General features: G+C 37.6%; 1 protein-coding gene across 1 annotated transcript; it reads left to right on the top strand.

Moving 5' to 3' along the window:
- The first annotated feature begins 617 nt into the window (after positions 1-617).
- Positions 618-24,188, top strand: LOC146525342 (neuronal acetylcholine receptor subunit alpha-7-like). Its single transcript, XM_085166599.1, has 10 exons — positions 618-1,464; positions 4,047-4,186; positions 4,612-4,656; positions 7,741-7,850; positions 11,027-11,106; positions 14,578-14,745; positions 14,855-15,049; positions 20,818-20,904; positions 21,304-21,413; positions 22,987-24,188. The coding sequence occupies exons 1-10, from the start codon at positions 1,257-1,259 to the stop codon at positions 23,527-23,529; spliced, it is 1,686 nt and encodes a 561-aa protein (XP_085022725.1). The 5' UTR covers positions 618-1,256; the 3' UTR covers positions 23,530-24,188.

Genomic DNA, 24,188 nt, shown 5'->3' with positions numbered 1-24,188 from the left:
CAATTCATGCAAACTTTCTAATGAAGAAAGTTTGCATAAAGTCTAAGAGCATTTTGACTTGCATGTGCACATAATTGGTCTGTAAGCTCTGTTTCAAAATGATAACAGTACACTGAAAAGTGACTGCCTGTGCAATTATTCCATGATTACATTTCATCTTATCGGTCACAAGCTGATGAAACATATGATTCGACATGCAGGTCACATTCAGCTCTGCCACTTGTCTTTTAATCAGCCACTTTAAATCTGTCTGTGGCAGAATATATAGACTCATTATTTTTGGGCATATATAACACATTAGTGAAAGAGTGCTGCTGTTTACCTTCTGGATGGTAAAACAAAAAACACAGTGAAAGACCTGTTCAGGACACGTACAGTATGATTAGCATTTATGGGTGAAGACAGGAGTCTAGTTTGCTAGAATTTGTGCATTTGTGCCAGTCCTGTAGTAATTTTGGGGTGTATTTATTCATTTTCAGTATTAATGTACATGAAACACATGCAGAATGAGTAGTATGAAATAGAACATTAGTTGACGTTGGCTGTTGCTGCTTTTCGTAGCCCAGTAATGGTTTTGTAATTGTCTCTAATGTGGATGGGGGGGGGGGGGGGGGGGGGGCGTCTTTGTTTTATATTACTTTTATTACTGAACTGAAACTCACCTTATTGTTTTGGCCCTTCACAAAACTCCCAGTTACTCACTTGGCCCCTTGGGACAATTCATTGCCCACCCCTGTTAGAGTTTCTATCCTAAAGCAGCATGAGTTACTTGGTGTGTCTTAATGATATCTTAAACACATTCTGTGTGTAGGGATTTAAAATAGGGGTAAATTAAAAACAATATGTACAGTGTTTGCAACATTAAACTGATAATTAAACAGACTCCATCCCACAATTGCAATATAATTGTAGTGGTTTTTACAGACCAGTAGATGGCCTCTAGTTACGCAGACGCTTCCTCGTGCTTTTGACTGAAAAAGTTACGCAAGAGGTAGTGTAGGTTGATATAAAACCACAATATATTTAAACGAAATATAAATTATATAAACTCAATAGATTTAGTGTAGCCTATTTAGTCATTTGTGTATTTTACAATGCGCAAAAAACAGAAAGGGGACATGGAGATCCAGTCAACAGTGTTGAAAGTCAAAAATGTTCACTTGTAAAAATGAGAGAGTACCGCAAAATATGTTAAAGGTAAGGATAAAAAATTCTACTGTGGGCAGAAAGTTTTGATCCTTCAGATTAAATCATTAATGGGCTGCCAAACAGCGGCTCTTCATTGGGAGGAGGAGTTATTTATTGGCAGAATTCCCTCTCATCGCACACTCACACCGCCCCACAGTGTTATCGCTGCCGTTCCTGCATCCAGAAGAGTCTTTCTGTTTTCACTCCTCACGCGCTTCAACATGGACTTAGTAAATTTTCTGCTTTCTATTGCAGTCACCGCCTGCACAGTGAAAGGTAGGCAGTCTGCATGCATTTCATTTGGCTAATTAACTCTATCGCGCGGCATGAATGTTAAAAATAACAATTATTGTTTAAATAATTAGGAGTAATAGAATTTGTGTGTGTGTGTTATTGAACGAGGCGTGTTCATTTGCGTTAACCCTTGCTCTGCTGTGGATTGATTTTAGCGGTTCCCTAGCTGAGATTGCAGACCTGTTGTGCCGAACACTGAGTTTCAGACACTTTTGGTCTAGATGCCTTAGTAATCATATGAAAGTGGTGTGTGTGTGTGTGTGTGTGTGTGTGTGTGTGTGTGTGTGCAAATGATTCGGTGTGACTGTAGTTATAGTCATCATTACTAGTATTTGATATTAAGTGTGTTTTTCATGGGTTCAGAAGCTATGAAGTAATATACTAAAGTAAGGTCCAATATGCAGCTTGCAGAGAACAAACATGTTATAATGTCCTGTACTACATGTTACGTGTGGCTGATTTGTCTGTCAGCTCTGAACTTTCTTTTGTTGTTGAACTGTGCGGTTTCTCATGATGTAACTAGAAAAAATATTATGCAAAATGAATAAAAAGAGCTGCAAGGTCACAGCATTTCTAATATTGTGGTTTATGAGTGATAAAGAGATTGGGGCAAACAGTGACTGGACAGATGCTTCTATGTTTAAAAAAAACACAACAAAACAGAATAACAGTCTTTTTTCTTTCACAAGATATTGCCATATGTATGAGCATCTTATCCTGGCTCTGGTCCTTCTACAGGGACATAAGCAAACTGTGCAAAATCTCCAATGCTTTATGTTTTATTCTAATTGAATACTGCTTTTCATCGGTTTTACTCAAATCTGCTCTGATTCTGAATATTTTAATTGAGGCAATTCATTTAATGATAATCACTGACTGGGGCTCTTTAGTCTGCACTTTACAGGTAGGGGTTAATGAAGGTTTCTTTGAGAGCGAAGCAAGTGTTGTTGGTGTGTGTGCATACGGTGCATGCACATATAAATGTCAGGGCATGTCTGGAGTACTTATAGGTCCTGTCCAGCCCTTTGATATTACTAAGGCTGATAAATTTGATTAAGAGGTTGAGAGACTTTCCTTCTCCCTTTTATGGCTCCAAGCTCATTTCTCGTGGATACCGCTGTGGTTTTTCGGACATCATGGTACTGGGGTGTATAACAGTATGTGGACAATACAACACATTAATGTCACCTTGCATTGAAATTTGATTACGGTGAGATCAGGAGTGGGGGGATATCCACTTGGGATATGGACAAAGACAAGCTTTCAGCTAACCTTTTTTTTTTTTAATGAAAGAAGTGGATGCAACAGAGAACAGAGGAATAGGGATATGCAGATAGACAGTATGCTCTGTGCCAAACCATCAGGATAATGTGCTTCTCATAGGAGGTTTAGGATAACTGGGTCATTAGTGAAGTGAAGAAATGCTGCCAAAAACGCTCCATAACTCAGGAGAGGAACTAAGAGTGTGTTAAAATGAGGGACAGGTCTGATTTGAGATTGGGAGATGAATCATGTCCAAATACGGCATTTGAAAGATTGCCATGTCTGGGCTGCATTTGTTTCACCACCCCAGGTAATGTTGATGACTCCAACACCAACTTTAGATGCATTAAATCAATTGCAAAATTATTCTAAAGTGCGAGATTTACAACTTGTATGAAGCAGGAGGTGGATCAGCACCACGCAGTGAGACTGACCCAGAACAGAAGTGGAGTAGTAGTGAGTGGCTGCAAAAGGGGAAGATGTAAGGGGCTGCAGGAGAGTGGAGAGGCTGAGTTAAATTCAATTAGCTGTCTCAGTCTCATCCACAAATATATATAAACTTCACTTCAAATAAATTTTTTTATTGATCATTTGAGCCACGGCAGCATTGTGTATCTAATGGCAGTGGTTGTGTGTCAGTCTTGTCACACCAGTCCAGACTAGAAGATGTCAACAGCTGTTAGATAGATTGTCCCGTAGATCAGTGCAGACATTATTCTTCTTACATGTGAAGGTACAGTGTAGCAGTGTGACTTGGTGGGGCTCTTTCTCATTACGGTTGTGTGCGTGTGTGTAGGGTGGAGGCAACTCAGTGTGTAAAGTAGTAAAGAAAGCTACAGACTGGCTGTAGGTCATGTTTTTATTTTTTTTACTTATTTACTTCTTTTTTGTCAGCCACATTAGAGTTTATAATGTTTAATAAAGGAACAGAGCTAGAGGATAGACTTTAATGACTTTTGTGCATTTCACATTGCACGGGATCCTTTTTTCAGTTTGCACAATACGCAAAGAAGTGTGTACTTGATGTTTGATATAAATTAGCGTCGCTGTCTGAACTTCAGCATATTAGAAATGTCACTGTTTTTACTCAGGTTTTTAGTAACATCTAAAAAATAACTGTTCATACTTCATATTCTATGATGTAAAATACTGCATAGTGAATTGTTTTGCAGTATGGCTGCTGGAAGTTAAGGAATGATTTGATGTGACTAATAATGTCTTTCTTGCTTATATTTATAATTTATTTTACTTATTAATTGTTCTTTGGAGTCCTGGTTACCTGTTTCTCTTTTTTTCTGTAGTTTCTCATCAAGGGCCAAACCAGCGTAGACTGTACAGTGACCTGATGAATGGATACAACCCATTAGTGAGACCAGTCCAGAATGACTCTCAGAGTCTCATTGTTTCCTTCGGCCTCACCCTCATGCAAATAATGGATGTGGTGCGTAAATGATTGCCCATTAAACACAGCTGTTTATACATACTACATAGTACTCTACTACATATACTATACATGCCAGTAAAGTGATAAGTCATGCATGGTTATGTAAGAAATTTTCATATATTTAAAGATGACAGACCTGATCCCCATCATTGAAGCAACTATTCCAAAAACAGCAAGATCCCAAATTCAGTGCATACTAATGCAGCAGTTTTGATTTTGCCACAGTCTCCAAACATTGTTTTCTCTAGTGTGAGTGAGGCGTTATAAAAGGTTTAAAAACTGACGCTTCTGCGGATTTGTACATTTCTAGTAGTGTGATTTCCCATTTATGAAGCATACACTTCATTTAAAAAAAATCAAAAAGAAAAAAGTCAAAGAGATGTACTTAATTACAAACATGAATAATTCTGTTTTTCTAACAGGATGAGAAGAACCAGGTTTTAACAACCAACATTTGGCTACAGCTGGTAAGTATAATTTATGTAAAGTCACAGAAAAGCTGAGTCGCGAAGCTTTACACATCATGCATTTTAATCATAGAGCCATCTGTTTTATATAAATCCTTTCAGTTAACTCTGAGACCATTTTCACCTAAGTGTTACATTGTACCTTTATTTTTGGCATTTAATCTGGTATTTAGTTTATGCAAACATGTACCACAAAGAGATTTATCATATTTTGAGCATGTGATGAAATGAATTGTGTAACTCACGCGTAGTGCTAACCAGACTTTCTATTTGTCTTCCACACGGGCAGTACAGCACTTTGTCCTTCATGCAGTGAGATGAAGTGTATTAACGCAGATGCTTTATTACAGCTTGTCCACACAGTGACAATAGATCCCTGTTGCTGCATCGTCAGCAACTCTACCAAGGCTGAACCAAGGCTGTTTGGTCTGTTTTAAATCATTCTGGGGCATCGCAGCGGGAGTTTGTTCACTCTCTCTCCTTCTGCTCCCTGCAAAATTCATTTTAGCTCTTAGGCACACGATCGCGCCGAGAGCATCCACAGTGTACTTTGTTTTAGCATCAATCCAGCATCTGTTGGATTATTTTACTTGTGTAGGTTTTGAGAAAAGTAAAAGGGGGAAAAAAGGAAAATGTCATAAAGATGCATACAAGATGTATACATTGCTACATATACGACTTTGAAATACTGAGGAGGATTCTTTAAGATTACATGTTGAAACATTAAATGTGATCGACCCTTCTAGTGCCCTCCATCAGTGCCACTGGGTAATTGTACTATAAATCTTACAATGCCCAACAAACTGGATGACCTCTTCGATACAACCATTGAAGATAATTTAGTACACAAGTATTTTGATTATTAAGTGCGATTATGCCCTCATACTCTTGTGCAGTGCTGTGTTTCATGTAATACCAGCTGTCTTAAGACACAGGGCTGCATTTAAGCCTGCTGGCAAGAGTTGGCATGAGACATGGACAACTTTGCATAGTTGTATACACATACTAATAAAGCACAAAGCGGAGAGTAGAGTTACGTCTGGTCATTTTTCAAATTAAATAATAGATCAGCAAGTTTTGTAGATGTTAAATGAATGAAAGACTTGTCGTAAAGATTAAAAAGTAGGTGGAAGGTTTTTTGTTAAACAGTGAAGCAAATTAAAGAGGATTCCCTGGCTGTGGAAATGCCATTTTCCAAAATCACCGTGTGAGATGCACAGGCAATTACATCCTTCCTCAGTTTGTTTTCCTTTGCCTTTATCATTAACTGACCTTTATGGTTCATTATACTGGCAACTTGAACATGGCACTTTGAGTTAATTAAAAGTGAATTATAGATTGGATTAGAAAACTCCTTATGAAAGCCATGAAATCAAGAGAAGTGTCTTCACAGTATGTGTTCATACATATCACCACGGCTGTGGACCTGGAGTTGGAGTTTTGTATTCGGTGCAATATTCACCTTTCTATTCATATTTATATTTTAAAAGAAATTCTGGAGCTTCATTTTAAACATTATGTGTAATCAGTACCTTCATTTATCCTCAGGGATAGATGCCATTCCCAATGTGTTTTAAGAAAATAATCTGTAATACAAAAGTCATTCTTGTGCCTTATATTGTTTTGTCCCGTTACATTTGAACCCAGGGCTGTGTAACCCACAGTTTGGCTTTAGATTATCAGATTTTTCAGAAACATCTGGAATTCATGCTACTTAAACTATATGCTGCCATTAAAGGAAAGCATATTCTGAAATTCAGGCGCATTTTTCTAGTGCAAAATTATGTTTTATCTGAAAAGGGAATGAACATTAATTAATTTGACCGCCTAGTTCCACTTAGTTAGGGTCAGATTTAGTACAGACTCGGTTTTGTTTTGCAGTTCCTGCTGTTCCTGCAGTTCCAGGCAGACAATCAAATAAACTAAAGATGTAAAACCATGTGTGCACAGATAAGAGCCAGATGCATATGAATGATAAGGCAAAGGCATAAACTTCTAACATTACTATTCACGCCGCTTCACTTGTTCCACATGTTTTCATGTTACAGCCTTTTTCCAAAATGGATCAGATTCATTTTTCACCTCACAATTCTACACACCATACCTCATAATGACAAGTGGAAAAAAAGCTTAAAATTCTCACAAATTTATTTAAAAAAAAAAAATTTTTTTAAAAAAAAACCTGTCTAAATTTCTTAAAAACTAAAAATATATTATAAAAATGCTAAATGCTTGTTGAAGCACCTTTGAAAAAAATTATCATGAAATAAATAAAAGCCATCATATTCACAAGATGAAAAATATTGACAATTTTCAGTTAGAAATGGAGTAAAAGGAATCAAATGCTATTTAGCTCATCATATTTATCCATTGTAATTATACATTCTGATATTTACATATATACTGTCTATAAATAAATAGACACTGTATCTCCTACAGTGTGTAAACCAAGTATCCACTAAGTACCAAAGTTTAGTTTAAATGTTTAACAGCCTGCCTCACCCATATACAGCACCACCTTCTGCATAATCCTGGAGTCTTTCAGCCTCTGTAGTCACATATAATTGACATTGCAGTAAAGACCAACACAACCGTAAACTCATATCTTCAGCCTGGCCAAGGCACCCTCACCATCACCATAACCACGTTAAATCTCAGGCCAGGTCTGATGTCACAGAAAGCAGGTATCAAGAGCCCTTTAAACAGTACTCGTGCTTATTATAACTGAAATATAATAATCTTCTGACATTTTGGGTTGAAATGTCTCAACAGCTACAAGCTGGAACTGTAATCATCCTCTGAGCTTTCCAATTATGTCGACATTTCAAATGCTCTTAGCAGCATTTTTTCTGAACAGAAAACCTTCCAGACAGAAATCAAGTCTCATTCTTGTTCCATGTCACTCTGTGATGTTGTCACATACATTTATTTTGGCTTTTATAGTAACTGTCACTGCTACGAGGAAACCGTGTTAAATCCCCGAGCCTTTAAAAAGGCTTAATAAGCCCATAGGCCTTTAAATGTATTAAAAATAAGTAAGTGGAATGTGAAAGTCAAGGTGCCAAATGTGTTTGCATTTTGCAGTACTGGACTGACTATTACCTCCAGTGGAATCCAGTGGATTATCCAGGTGTGTCCAATGTGAGATTTCCTGACCATCTCATTTGGAAACCAGACATTCTGCTGTATAACAGGTAGGCACTGATCTGCTGGGTTGTAAACTGTAGTTGTACATGGTGTTAGACTTATGCCTGATTTAGACCTCTGCAGAAAATCTACATTATAACTTGCAACATAGAGGGAAGCTACTTTTAACCCGTACGCTTCCATGAAATTCAGTCTCTGCAGACTGCATCGACCTGAAGAGTAGTTACATTTCTCTGGATGTGCACGTCAGGTTAGTGGAAGATTACCGTGTATGGTTAAAAGGAGTTTCTGGTTACTTTGTAAGTTACAATATAGATTCCCAAAGAAGCCTAAGTAAGTATTAGTGTGCATGCATCTTCTTCTACATAACGCACAGGGATCTCAGAGGGATGTGATGCATTTTTAGATTTTGGTGCTCCAGAGGTTAAACAAGGTTGTTTGCAGTCACGCTGTCTGTGATACACTAAAGACCAAATATTGTAAACAATATCTTGTTGTTTAAAAATGGCGAATAAAGAAAACTGTTGTGCCTCATCCTCTACTATATTCGTTTTGAAGGATGTGATGTACAGGAGATACAAAATCCAATGAATACTGTATAATCTTTAGCATATCTTTGGTATGAACAAAATGTTAATATAGGTACCTGTAAAATTTTGTAATTATTGGATGCTCTGTGAGTAAACTTGAAATTTAAACTTGTTACTAAATTAAACATAAATAGCGAGTAATATTTTTAACACCTCCCATTTTTATGGTATTAAGTGTCACGGTGTGGTGTTTGTGGAGAAAAGGACCCAAAATGCAGGCAAAGGTTATGATGCGAGCGAGCATTTATTTACAAGTGACCAAAGTGGCAAAACAGGGAATGAGGAACGAAAAGCTACCAAAACCTATACTGGGAAAACTAAAGACAACCCTGAAAACATGACGAGAGATGCAGAGTGATGAACAAAACACCATCAAATGCTGACGAGCTGACCAAGAGCACAGGCAGACAAACAGGAGGGACGCACAGCTGAACCTAATTGACATGACGAGACAGGGAGACATAAGTTGAACACAATGAAGTCACACATGGATCTACAAAGTAAAACAGGAAGTTCCCAGACTGTTTAACAGAATACAAAATCTGAGTGAACTAGAAAATAATAACAATAAACTCAAACGCTGGGTCACCGACCCAGGACCGTGACATTAAGTATATATTTAATTATAGCCTCCAACTTTATATATGTTGTTGTCTCCCAAATTACAGTTACAGTTAGTTGCTGTATTTGGCAGGCTCTCATCTGTTTTTTTGACCTAAACATTCACTATGTGTGTGTATGCTGTTAAAAATGTAACCCCGGCACCATCAGATTTCCAGCTGCAGAGTGAGATAGGCTACAACTGATTGGGCGCAACCAGCACAAATACCCCATCAAACATTTAGACATTTTATTAAACAAGGACGCACAAGAATGTAAAATGAGCGTATACTACTGACTGTTTTATTTACTATGAAATAGCTCCCAAAGAGAGTGGGAGTGCCTGAATAGAATAACTTTATTCAAGTGGCAACATGTGAAAAGATACTGTGTTCAGGCTTCTGCTCTGGTTTCATGAGCTCTGGAAAGCATCAGACCCCGTACTGCCACAGGCATTATTATGACTGTCTTGCTGAGACAGACAAGCAGAGAATTTAAAGATACATGCAGCTCGGTCCTTGTCCTTTTCTGTTTTGTTTTTTTTTGGTAATTTTAACTCTGTATACCAACACAGTTGATTTTAAATCAAATTATATGCGATTGAATTACAGAACAGAGTGTCTCATTAACTGTTTAGGAATTATAGCTATTTAAATGAATGGCCATTTTCAGAAACTCAAAATTAATTGGGCAAACTGACATCATTTTAAATTCAGGATTTCAGGATGGTTTTAAATACCTGGATGAAAATCCTCTACAGTCATTAAGGTCCAGAACACATAGACATCAGCACTTATTTCCTCCCTTGATTTTTACTGCAGCCATCAGCTGTTGTGGGTCTCTCAGTGTTGTCTTAAGTAACTGAAAGGCATGCTGTGCTGGGTTGAGATCAGGTGATGGGCTTTGCTATTAAACTATATCCGTTTTCTTTGCAATGAGAAACTCAGCTTAAATACATCTGTTATAAAAATGCAATCTAATGCCATTTTTGAAGTTTTCGCTGTCACAGTCATACTGAGGTCAAAAACAAAATAAGGGGTAACTAAAATACACACAAATATATATTTTAATTAGTTAGTTAGTTAGTATTTGTGTGTATTTTGGCTTTATCCACTGTAACATATATTTTTATGTGCAGTACACATTTTACTGTGCAATATACATCTTAATAACGTGTGATATTTTTCCATGCCACAGTCATTTAGTGTAAGTGCAATACAAAAACTACTGTTTTATACTTGAAATTATTTGACATATTCTTTCTTTCATATCTTCATTTCCCCCCTCCCTCTGACTCTAAGCTCTGCACAAGATTTCCTATGTACCCACACCCAGTGTATGTGTACAAATGGCAAATAAAAGATTTTTACTTTATCTTCTTATCTTATTGGTAGGTTGGTTACACGGCTGGGATATTACACTTCAAGGATAGGGGAGCTGTGCACTTTAAGTAAAAAGCTAGAAAAGCACTTTGCAATAAATCATTTAAACAAATGAATAAAATTGTATAGAAATGGTAGGAAGAGCATTTCATTATATGTCCCAAATGAAATAAAGCTATAGCGATCACCATTAATCAATCTCTAGAACGTCTGAACAAAATACATTAAAGGCACCTTACTCCCCTGGCAGCTAATAAGAGAGAGAGAGCATTGTACTTCATATGAATGTCATTTTCTTTATTCAACTTTAGCTCAACCGTGCCCCAGCCTTTGGGAATTTATTTAGATGGAGTGCATTGTGGGTAGCAGGGTAACAACTAAATACTCATCTCCTGGGAAGGTTTGCATGAGATGTGACTCCTTGTTTGTTGTGTATCTGCAGAAATATTGACTTAGAGAATTATTTATATATTCCTACCACAACTGCCCCTCCTCGCTTTGTGTCTTATACAAATTAATATTGTATTCATATAATTCTGAGATATTGTTCCAAAACTTCAGGATGAATCTGCTCAGGTAACTTCCACTGAAATAATACTGGTGACAAATAACTCAACATTAAATGCTGGAATTGTTCCATGTTGTCTACAGTGCGGACGAAAGGTTCGATGCTACGTTCCGTACCAACATTTTGGTCAACTCCTCGGGCACCTGTTCCTACCTACCTCCAGGTAAAAGCCATATCTTAGTCACTGACACATATTGACTGGGGAAAAAGACATTTTTACCTTCGCAGCAACACTTACCGTATGAAATATGAAAACAAAAACAATAACAAATGATATGTGGAAACAACGCACAGAAGTTGCCTGTCCTGTCAGGAGCAGATATTAGCTGGGTACATTTAAAATAAATACATGGCTCCTGAATCTTCTGACTCTAAAAAGATCATCTGTATGTTAAAGCATTAATTGTTACACCTTACTCTAGATCCAGTCCAAGTGTTTTACCTCTGTGCCCTGCTCATGTGTGGGTAATGCTTTCTATACAGCAGTAAAGTAAGAACAAAGTGGTCCATAGGCTCTACATATCATCCAAAAAAGCCAAAAAACATTTCCCTGTGCGAGTCTTCAGTGAAGTGTGTATTAGAATGATGCATCATGTTACATAAGCCTCCTGTGGGTGCAGTTTAAACATAAATGCAACACACATAAATATGTGTTGTATATAAACACAGGTAGTAAGAATGATGTCCTAATAAAACCTTTTGTCAAACACAGTTACAGAACAGAACAGGCCAATGTTTAGAGGCTGCAGATAACCACTCGATCACATTTCAAGACTTGAAGAGTCTTTTGTGACTAAAAACCTACATGTAATGGCAAAAATGAACTGACATTTTATATGATACTAAAAAAGAAAATACTATAATACTATATTTGTTGTTTGTGTGACTAAATCTTAGATGCCTAAAATCCAAACCTTTGCAAATGTTTCGTTATTCTTTAATTATCAAAATACATCTGCTTTACACTCGTCCTCAGAGGACAGCGACTCGCTGCCATTAATGTGCATCTACACCCCCATGAGTATTACTGAAGAGGTACTTGTCACTTCTCTCTGTATCGACAAGTACCCGACTTTAATAATTCAGAGCAGTGAACAAATGTGGGTCTGGTGTGGTTTTGCAAACATATGAAATTTTAACCCTGGAGGGCTTTTGGAATACTTGTACATAATAATTATGATAGTATATCATTATTTGACATAAAGAACAAGAAGTCTCATTATTTTTTCATATTGGCTTTGTAATGAACTCCAATTATTTTTGCAGTATTCACAATAAAATCTGAGAGAGTGGATGACTGTCTTTGATTCATAAATTACTTCAAGTTGAATTATTTTCTACAAAAAGAGGTTTCAGTTGGTTATGAACTAAAAAAAAACCCTGTTATTATTATTATTATTATTATTATTATTATTATTGTTGTTGTTGTTGTTGTTGTTGTTATTGTTATTATTATTATTATTATTATTATTATTGTTGTTGTTGTTGTTGTTGTTGTTATTATTATTATTATTATTATTATTATTATTATTGTTGTTGTTGTTGTTGTTGTTGTTGTTGTTATTGTTGTTGTTGTTGTTATTGTTATTATTATTATACCCAGCAGCTTCTTACCATTGTGCAGTAACATGACAAACTATGACTTGGGGATAGCAGATGCTAATGAGCTCTCATAAGCTGCAGCTTTGAATTGATTTCCTGAACTTAATGCCCCATAGATGTCTTTTGTCTTTTCTATGACGTGTTACATGAGAAGATTAGTATTGCTAAGTATGAAATATGAGCCAGGAGCTCTCGACTTAGGCTAGCATAAAAATGTGGTTTTTCATTTAGCAAGTCTGGTCACATGTTTAACTGTGTTATTACTCTTTTCATCTCATTCTTGCATAGAAAGTGTCATCTTCTAATGTTTTTCTTAGAGCAGAATGGCATTTTTTTTTTTCAAATCCACCTGGTTCTGAGACACCATTCACATTTTGATGCTATATATTAGGCATGTTAAACTCAATTTACATTGCAGGTCACATACTAATCTTATGTGGCCCAGACATCCTGTCAATGTACAGACATGTAACTACATATTTATTCAATGAGATATCTTAACATAAGAAAAAAAATGCAATTTCACCAGTTTGTCTCAGTTTTTCTACACGATAAAGACATGCTGCTGTTGTAAAAGAAAGAAATGTCTCATGTAATTGCTCTGGTGTAGTATGAATGTCCATGAGGGAGGTCTTTATCCGTAGGAAAAGCTGTCGAACTTGTGAAAATGCAGTTTAAAAGTTGAAATTTACATCCTATTTCACATTTTCCAAAGCCATACTGTGGGACGCATTGGAGTTTTTGCTGGGCTGATTCTGGCCCACGGGCCTTATGTTTGTCACCCCTGTTATATATAAATCTCTCTCTAAAACCATCAGCGCATATGCACACACACGCCCACCATTCATAAAGTTAAAACCGACTGCTTAAATATTGCAAGGGTTATCATAGGGTAAGTAAGAAAGTAAAGTTTCTTTATATAGCACTGTACAACCATTTAAACACAATTAATATCAAAAGAGAACCACAAATAAAGATAAAAACCTAAATAACAAAAGTATGACAAGGTGTCCCTCTGTACCCACGAGTGGAGGTCAGCTCATGTAATGCTATGCCCATCAGGGAAAGAAGTCACCAAAAAGTCACAAGCTACAAGCTTTCGTTGCTTTCTTTAGACAAAGGAAAATATGATGGGAAGTGACACAGTGTAACTGGCTAAAAAAATGGCTAAAAATAATAGTGTAATTATTTACATCACCTGTGGTTTTAATGACATGGCTGATCACTCTACATATGGAGTATAAGCATGGATTCAAGGGAGCACACTGAAAGAAAGCGCCTTCCTGTTATAGCTGGTGATTACTGCTCTCCCTGCCAAGCTCTTCCCCTTTTTCCTTACCCAGCAAAAGTGCTGGCTGGCATTCCCTTAGCATCTTTAATCAATACAGCTTGATCACTGTACTTATTCTGGATTGATTACTTCTGTCTCAAGAAAATTGCCTCTCAACTTTTCTCCAAATGATTCCTCATTGGATGCCATATTGGTACCAAATAATCATTTCATGCTTGAGTTGAACACAACTGCATTATGTGGATAAAACTGTATGCAGATGGGACAAATCATTTGAATTTCCAGACATTTGTCTTTGTGTCTGAGGTTCATTACAGTAAATCGGACTCATTCTTCAGTATTGTCTATATTCATTTCATATTCACGTTTGCCACCTTAATGCCGCCAGCAGAGGCATTGTTTACTGCCAGTGTCTTCTATATTTCTTAAATATGGATGAAAATAGTTTGGTGGCTGCCTGTCCTGAAGAATCACCCTCCACTTTCATCACATTGTCATATTGGATTTTGTACTCTTTCTCAGATGGATGGCACTTTGACTTCACATCTCCTCAGAGTAAAACTCTTTGCTGCCTCTCTTTTTCATTTTTCAGTTTCTCTCTGCTTCCTATATACCAGAGTAATCGACTATGCTCTCTAACTAAGCTTGGAATATTCATGTGTCCGTTTCTATCTACAGGTGAAGTACAATATGTATGAAAGCAAGTCTTTCGGCATCTTTCAGTGTTTCTCACCACAACAGGGATTTTCAAGAGCACCTGCCACATCGATGTGCGTTGGTTCCCGTTTGATGTCCAAAGATGTGACCTGAAGTTTGGTTCCTGGACATACGGGGGTTGGTCTCTGGACTTAAAGGTGATGGATGCAGATATCAGCAATTACATTGCCAACGGAGAGTGGGATCTTGTTGGTAAGTAAGGTTGTCAGTAAAATCATTGAAAATATTTTGCTCTAGTCTTTCTCTCCAAATTTCTATAACCCGTCTGACCACAGCAAATGTATGCCTTGTTTTGAATCAGAGGTTCCAGGACAAAGGAATGAGCATTTCTACGGCTGTTGTGAGGAACCGTACCCTGACGTCACCTTCACCGTGGTGATGCGCAGACGGACGCTCTACTATGGCCTCAATCTTCTCATCCCATGCGTCCTGATCTCTACTCTGGCCCTGCTTGTCTTCCTCCTGCCTGCTGACTCTGGAGAGAAAATCTCCCTGGGTAAAACCAGCTTCATTCAAAAAAAATGAAGACTTTGCAATTGAAGTCTTGTAATCTCAAGACTTCAATTGCAAAGTTAAGAACCTGCATTATAGATGGAAACCCATCAAAAGTTAGCAAGCAATGGATGGCCATGATACGCTAATGGGAGTCCACATATTAAGAAACTAGCAGGTACGTGGCAACCAGAGGTCATAAAATTTTAATTACATCCAGCTACTTCAGGCAACACCAGGCAAAAAAAAATTCTGATAGTAGAAAAAGGTGTGTCCCATCTTTTCTCAACCCTCAGATGAGTGATTTAAGCAACTACCACAGTACATTACAGGGTTACCTAGGTAACCGGAGCCTGGAATGTCCACTAGCAACAAACCACAAGCGACAAAGACTATGTGAAAGTCCCTTTACTGTACTCTCATTACTGAAACCACCATGCATTTTTGGTTACGTTGTTGGATACCTGACACACAGTCAGATCCATTTCCTTGTGCTTTTCACCCCTCAGCCTGAAAAGCTGTTTGGGTATTTTGTCAATGCAATAACTCAGGAATGAGGGTATGTGAAATTTTCAAATTGATACAAATGGTACATCTACTAAAAATCTCAGATGAGTTTGAATCTCATTGAATCTTTGACCTTCACCTCAAGATAGAAGGTCAAGTTTTTTTTTTCAATCTTTTGAACACAGGAACTCAGAAAGATGTCAACTAGGATTTTAAAATTTATACCAAAGGTGCATTTGCTAGGAGGCCGAAGGATGGCACTGGTGGCAGAATTTTAGAGCAACTACAGAAAAACAACATATTAACTAAGTGGACAGTTTACAGCAAAGACACTTCTTGACTCCTTACCACTGTTTTCTCAGCTGCTATATGTGCTAGAGACAATCTTGAGGTTAGTATTAAATAATAAAGTTGGGGAAACAATGTGATGGCATTATTTTAAAATTACTCCAAAACTCTTTGTCTGCAATATGTTCTTTAAGCAGCACGTTAATGCATATCACCTCAGTATCACAACCATACTGTCTCAGTCTCTTAACCAATATTGAAAGCTTTAATCCCACTCTGTGAACACATAGCTAGCGCCAAATGTGGTTCTCCTTTTTTTGAGACACAATCTACCTAAAGATGTGGCTCTGAATTAAAAATGCAGATAGTTTAGAAACCAGGAACTTCCAAGTTGCACATTTCTGAATGTCACTAATTGCAGTAGTGCTTTTGCAATTAGTGAAAAGATAAAATATTTTCTTAAAACTTAAAAAAAATTAAACTTTAAGTTTCTGAGCTACCAAGCAAAGTTACTATGAGTTGAAGACATAACCTTAATTGTAATAGAGTCGAATACAATAATAACACAGAGCATCAATTCACATTGAGAACAATAAACCCTCTATATGCTTAAACTCACTGTATCAGCATTGTCATTATGAGCTTGCCAATACTGTTATTTCACTCAAATTACAAATCTAGCAAAGCTACTCATATAGACTCCTTTTTAATATGAATTGATTTGGGATATCGCTCTCAGTTGGAATGCATTTTGTTAGTGCAAAAATCCTTGTGCCAATCAAGCCATACGCTACATTATTTTTAAGCTGTCGTATCACCGAACACTAAACTAAAATTCCATTAGCTTCTTTTTTTTTTCAAGATGAAATCGAGATCCATTCTCTTCTGATGAGCTGATTTTGCTGTGGTGCAATATTCCAGATTTATATCCTGTGTGACTCTAAAGCAGCCGTCTGTAATATGCGTTTGTTGCCAGAACCATAAGACGTTATCAATTTAAATTGGGGGTCCAGAGGCATGTCTGCACCTCTGCTACTTAGAGTGTACCTTTCAGACATTGTTTCACCTTTGATACTTCAGTTGCTGTGGCGTCTTTTTCAGTTAGACTTTAGAGTTTAGGTGTTCTGTTTAGGTCCTGAGTGACCCCAGTATTGTTTCTGCACATCCACCAGCCGATTTCTGAACATTAACTTTTCTCAATGATGTGTGCCATCCTCAGGTTACAAAGGTAATTCTGTTAAAACATTTTCAATTTTGTTCTTTTGCAAGTGCTTCCAAGAAGCTTCAATGTCACAATTATTGTAAAAAAAAATAAAAAAATCAAATGTTCCTAAACCCCCATGCTACAGAAAGTTTGATCATTTTGTAAATGACCTTATGCTAACGTGACTGTGATCTTTGTGATAACCATGATATGAAAAATGAAGCAAAATAGCAAAAATTAATGAGTTCATAACCAGGTTACATCATTTACAGCCTAAGTAGTTTTGACACGCAGCCAAACCTTCTTTCATTATTCTTTCATTTTTCTCCATCTTAGACAACTTCAAAACCACTGCTTACCCATATTCTCTTGGGTAATCAGTGGTTTTATGAAAACCAATGGCTTTCCAGCAATCCTATTGCTCCGTGGCTCAATAAAGTGACCTAATTATAACCACAGATTGACGAACAGGATTGTCAGAGGACCTCTGAAAACCTTTAATCTTATCGCAGTTGTCAGAGTTGACTGAGTGTTTCATTCATTCATTATAGATGCTTTATATAGACAGTATCTGAGGTGTGTGTGTGTACTGCATGTTTCAGTAGAGGCTATTAATTTATGTAGTTTCTGCCTTTTTCAAATGATTAGAGTCCTGTGTTGCAGCTGGATTCCTTCATTAACCAAATGATGCCTAATGTGTGGGCTCACTGTGTGCATTTTCATCTGCATGTTGCTTTTTATGTTTTCAAAGCTTATAGAGGAAAGAGAAACGAGGATTGGGTGTGTGAAGATATAAGTTGCTATGATAGTATGAATTCTTCTTTAACACAAAATTAATTTAAAAATTTTATGTATAATGCGGTTCACTTCAATGTCTCATAGCTTCTTCTCAATCTATGTGTGTGCTGACTGTGTCATAAAAACCGCTGTAAATGAAATCAGTATATCTAGTTACCCAACTCAACGTCAGCATTTTTAAGAATGGCGAACACAGAGTGAGAAATGTGTTTTAATGCCAGCATTTATTGCCCGGTTTAATTTCAAATTATTGAGCTGCCATGAGAAGTGTGATTTGTGATATTATAAATGGATCAACAGGAACATTATAGTGCATTTAATGGTAAGATGAAAATTTAAGGAAAAACAACAAAATAGCCAAATAAAATGAAACTAGTTATGTTTTGAATGTTTGAATAGCTAGCTGTTTGATATTATGCTATTTATACTACAGTATGACATTTTTAAGAAAGATTATTGTGTGTGTAGTTATGCAAAGAAGAGAGTACAACCCATGATTTATTGCATGACCCAGTTTGGGCTGCTGAACTGATGGCCTCACATCACTGTGCTTGACTCTAGAATACTTGTACATAGAGGAATATATGGTCGATAGTGTGCCCAGGTCCTGTGGCTGCAAAAAACACAGTGCTTGACAGTTGAAATGAGGTGTTTGTGTTAATATGCTGTGTTTGTTTTTCACCGTAGATGGCGCTATGGTCAGTTTCCACTTTGGTGTCGTCTGTTTAAAGGACATTGTTCCAGAAGTCTTGTAGTTTGTTCAGAAACTTTGAAACCTGAAGCTGTGCTGCCATATAGAAAGAAGAGGCTTTCTCCTAGTTATCCTTCCAAGCCACCTATACTTGTTCATTCTTTTCCTATTTGTCATGCCATGAATTTTGACATTTAACACAGTAACTGAGGCTTGTAGTGTGTGTGATGTAGCTCTTGATTTTCTGCCGTTTCTCTGAGTACTGCATGGTCTGAACCTGGGATGAATTTGCTGGGCTGTCCACACATAGGTTTGTGTTAAATGGACTGGTTCTTATACAGCGCTTTTTTACCCTACCTGAACACAACTTTATACAACTTGGCTCATTCACCCGTTCATACAGTTTTCCACGTAAGTGCTTTCTATCTAACATTCACACATATTTCTACGTTGACAGATGCATCAGAGAGCAGCTTGGGGTCAGTATCTCGTCCAAGGTGTGCAGACTGGAAAAACCACTAAGCTTCCAATTAGTAGATGACACGCTCTACCTGCTAAACCACAGCCACACCAAAGACACCTAAAACACCTGAAGGCTCCAGACCAGCAAACTACCAAAACCTCTGTTTTATAGATGAGCTCACACTTGTTAACAATAGATTAATCAAGTACATTAACAGCATTTGGCTGCTACTTATTTGATCCTCATGTTGTATTTCCTGTGTCACTGGCCTGGTCTTTTTCCCCATGTCTTTTGTCTCTCTGCACTGTCCTTATTTAAAAAATTCCAAAAATAACTTTTGAAGATGTTGAAGAACATTAATACTCTCCTCAGTCCTTTTCAGATTTAAATATTCTTCCCTGATCCAAAGAAAGGACTAAAGTAGCAGTTATGACAAACTCAAGCCGCTTTTAAAGTGTTTTTCAGAGGCATCAAACGCACATGGGCATGCATGGGGGAAGTTGCGAAGTTAGGCTACGTTCACACTGCACGCAAAAGCGCATCAAATCCGATTTTTTTTTACCCTATGCGACCCATATCCGATCATGGTATGACAGTGTGAACGGCACAAATCCGATATTTTCAAATCCGATCTGAGTCACTTTCGTATGTGGTACTGAATCTGATACATATCCGATGTTTTAGAAAGCGACTGCTGTTTGAACGGTCATGTCGCATTAAATCCGTCTTTTACGTCACTGACACGAGACAGCTGCCAATTATCGGCGCCGGAGAAGCGCCCGATAAGACATCGCGAATGCTTCCTGGCCATCCGGTGAAACTGCTGGGAAGACAACGTTGGAGAAACATTAACATTTTATTTGTACTGCATAATCTGCAGATTCTGACAGAAATCTGCAACTATCCTTTGAAGCACTGCTCCTCTCTAAAACAGCAATAAGGATCATTATTAGGTTATCTACATTATTATGTAAATAACAAAATAACTTAAAGCAAAAATTGGGAAACGTAAAGTCCGAAGTCTTTATATTAAGGGCCATCAGTCAAACAATATTGTTTGCTCTGGGTCTAAACAGAGCGCGTTGTGTGTGACATCTTCTTTTGCGCATGCGGGCCGCTTTGAGCATTCACACTGGAGCGCATTTGCTGTCGCATTTTATTTGTAGTGTGAATGAGCAGACAAAAAAATCGGATTTGATCAAAAAATTGGAATTGAGCATTAAGACCTGCAGTGTGAACGTAGCCTTAGTTAGTCATTAAAGCCAGTGGTGATGTGAAAATTTGTCTCCCCATAGCTAAAGATACGTGTTGCTCTTGCTTTTACCTTTTCAGGTCATCTTGTGACACAGTGAGGTTTGATCACTCCCAAATTTTGATTTATAGAGATTATATGTTTCAATTTTTCACATTTGACTACTGTGAATTAACCAGTTGCTGTAGAGTAGAATAAACCTTAAAACAAAGCAAAATTAGCAGACTAAAAGAGTATAAGGTGGCACAAATTCATGGAATAAATTGAATGGCTTTGTGCGAAATAGGAACAAAATGTGAATAATAGAATAAATCTGGGTACAAAGCAACTGCAAACACCTGAAAATGATAAAACAGTCATTTTAATGTTTAATACGTCTGCAACAGTACACACAGTTTTCTGCATTTTATTGCTATAATATTAGAGGGTCTTTGTGTCTGTTTGTGACATTACCTCCAGCGTATGGTGATTTGTAGCTGATTGAAAGATCAAAAACATACGTGTGTGAATACTTTTGTTGAACTACGTTTTGTTGTCAGCTGATAACTGAGATTTGGTTTCCTCCCCAGGTATTACGGTCCTGCTCTCTCTGACTGTCTTCATGCTGCTAGTTGCAGAGATTATGCCCGCCACATCAGACTCTGTGCCTTTAATAGGTAAGCCAGGCCAAAGTTAAAAGCGGTTCCTATGGGTGTCAACTACTATCAGAGAGAAGCAAAGGGTGAAATTTTCTGTAGTCATTTTTCATCAGGGATTTCCTTATATCACAGTGTAGCCAAATTCAAGCAGCTACCCAGTATTTAGATTTCGTTTTGGTTTAGGGATCTGAGTCAGTCTGTTTGAATCAGCGGAATGAAAGCACTTCTTCAGGCACATAAGTGAGCAGTAATGCTCAAGGGATGAAGACATATTTGCTGTCCTTAATGACCGGCCCGGCCTTTCTTCTTGTATGCAAAACCTTGATGTTATCATCTAGTTTTCTCGTTGTTTTTTTTACTACACAGTACTTCTTTCTGATCCATTCTGATTGCCGCCTGCAATTCTTTTTTATGCAGCCGAATATTTTGCCACTACAATGGTCATTGTTGGTCTCTCGGTGATTGCTACAGTTCTGGTCCTGCAATATCATCACCACGACCCTGATGGAGGCAAGATGCCAAAATGGGTGAGTGTTTTCTAAAACAATAATGAATTTTACTGGCATTATTATTTATGTAGTTTCACTATAGACACATGCAAAAATATGGAATATATTAAAAACAAACTGTTGACAAACCTAAATAAAATGCACATTTTTAAGTATTAAATTGAAAAAAACAAATGTTTGATATAGCAAATATGACACTGATTAAACATATATATGTGAATTCATAAGGGTTAAAACTATATCAAATATAATATATGTAACAAATATAACATAAGTGTATGTAATGTATAAATGTATGCAGCAATTTTTTTGAAAGATATTTCAGAAAAGCTGGGAAAGAGGAACAGAACAATCTCTAGCAGTTCAAAACTAAGGTTACTAAGAAACAGATTAGTAACATAATTGGATACAAATTCACAGTAATCATCTATAAAGGCCGTGCTAGTGCTGAACAATACATAAATTCCACATATGCTGCCATCCAGATGACATTTTTAAGCAATCTACAATAACCTGCTTGCACTCAGGATTTGTCACATGGTGAAAATGTTGCATTATCTGCACTGTGAAATGAAAAATGTGAAAAATAAAGCCCAGAGAAGTTCAGCTGGAATCCTATATGAAGCAAGAATAGGAAAACATTTAGCTCTCAAAACTGCACTAATGGTCTCCTCAGTTCTCAAGCGCTTCAAAGAACAGGTGATGCAACACAGTGGTAAACAGTGAATCCACATTTAAAAACGTGTTGCTTGTATGGGCAGAGTTTTCAAAAGAAACCACAATTTTTTCCTTTTTAACATTTGATAAGTTATCTTTGTACTATTGTCAAAATACATATAGGGTTTAGATGATTTCCAAATCGTTGCATCATCCTGTTTTATTTACATTTCATTCAGTTTCCCAATTTATTTGGAGCAACTGGTAATAACCTAATGAAAAGGTATGGAGCCAAAGAATGCAACAACACAAAGTGGAATGAACACCTGCATGTTTTATATACTCACTGGACAGTTCATTAGGTATGTACGTTTTGAAGATGAAAAGGGGGTCCAACCCAGTACTAGCAATGTGTGGCTAATAAAGTGGCCAGTGAGTGTGTACTCAGTCCACTTTTTACTGTGATTTGTCAATTTGGGAAAAGTTAATATGACTAAATGGCCTGTATTTGTATAGCGCTTTACTAGTCCCTAAGGACCCCAAAGCGCTTTACACAACCAGTCATCCACCCATTCACACACTGGTGATGACAAGCTACATTGTAGCCACAGCTGCACAGGCTGCCGGACACTGGCGCCACCAGGCCCTCTGACCACCACCAGTAGGCAACAGGTGAAGTGTCTTGCCCAAGGACACAACGACTGAGACTGTCCAAGCCGGGACTCGAACCGGCAACCTTCCGATTACAAGGCGAACTCCCAACTCTTGAGCCACAATCGCCCACGATGACAAGTTGAGCATCTCTGTAAATATTAATGTGTCTAACCCATACAAATGAGACTGATATTCTGCACTCATTCTTATTTCTTCAATGGCAGATTTAAAGTGAATTATAGCCTTAATCCACTCTTTCATTCACCGTTTTATCTCAAAGACCCGTGTGATCCTCCTGCATTGGTGTGCCTGGTTTCTGCGTATGAGGCGTCCGGGTGAGGAGCGAGTGCGTTCAGCCTGTCACAACAAGCCTCGACGGAGCAGCCTAACCAGCATAGACCTCAACATGAGCACCTCAGCCTCCCAATGCACCAATGGCAACATGCTCTATGTCGGCGTGCGTGGCCTGGAGAGCATTCACTGCTCCGCTGTTGCCACCTCGTCTGACTCCGGGGTCCTCTGCGGACGCCTGGTTGGACGGGCAGGCGAGGACGAGATGCTCCTCCCAGCAGGTCAGGTCACCGCAGTTGGAAGCCTAGAATTAGAGATGGCCAAGATCCTGGATGAGGTGCGCTACATCGCGAAAAGGTTCCGCGACCAAGACGAGGGTGAGTCTGTGTGCAACGAGTGGAAATTCGCCGCCTCCGTTATCGACAGGCTTTGTCTCATGGCTTTCTCACTCTTCACTATCCTCTGCACTATTGGTATCCTCATGTCAGCACCCAACTTTGTAGAGGCAATTTCCAAAGACTTTTTCACTTAGTTGTTGCCAGGAAATAAATGATTCATCAAATATAAAAGCCTACACCAATCACTGTTCTCACAAAGTAACCATTTTCAAACACACCGGGTAGTCATTTGGATACACTTACCCATACTTAATCCAAAGTTAAATGTAGAATGTATGTGATACATAAACAGCTGAATATATGCATCACATTACATTATTGAAAACTAGCTTTTCTCTTTTCTATCACACAGCCTGGCTTCACACCCTGATCCTCTTGTACTGTATGATTCTCTAAACTGCATAGTATTGCTTCAATGATACAATTTGCTAACCTGGCAAGAATGCTGTTATTAGTTATGCTTTGTTACCTGTGTATTACTGTGCATTATAATGTTTCTGTAATGTGGTCCATATACATAACGGCTACTGTACCTTCTATTCAAATGTATTTCATGTAGCACATTTCTATATCATACATTACATTGTATTACGATCATAAGTAGAACCAAAAGCCTTGATTTAAATGTCTTCTTACTTGGTTTTACTTATTGTTTATATTTGTATGATTTGATCACTAAGAATTTCTCATAGTTCAAAATGTTGTATGTTTCATTTTTTATCAGTTAATTTCAATGGGTTGATTCTTGTCCACTTTGAAGATTCATAAATAAATTCATTCAATTCAAAAACAA

The sequence above is a fragment of the Neolamprologus multifasciatus genome, chromosome 1 (genome assembly GCF_963576455.1).
Source record: "Neolamprologus multifasciatus chromosome 1, fNeoMul1.2, whole genome shotgun sequence".
NCBI classification, from domain to species: domain Eukaryota; kingdom Metazoa; phylum Chordata; class Actinopteri; order Cichliformes; family Cichlidae; genus Neolamprologus; species Neolamprologus multifasciatus.
Note: the sequence above shows the minus strand (reverse complement) of the source record. Positions and strands in the feature narration are given on the sequence as shown.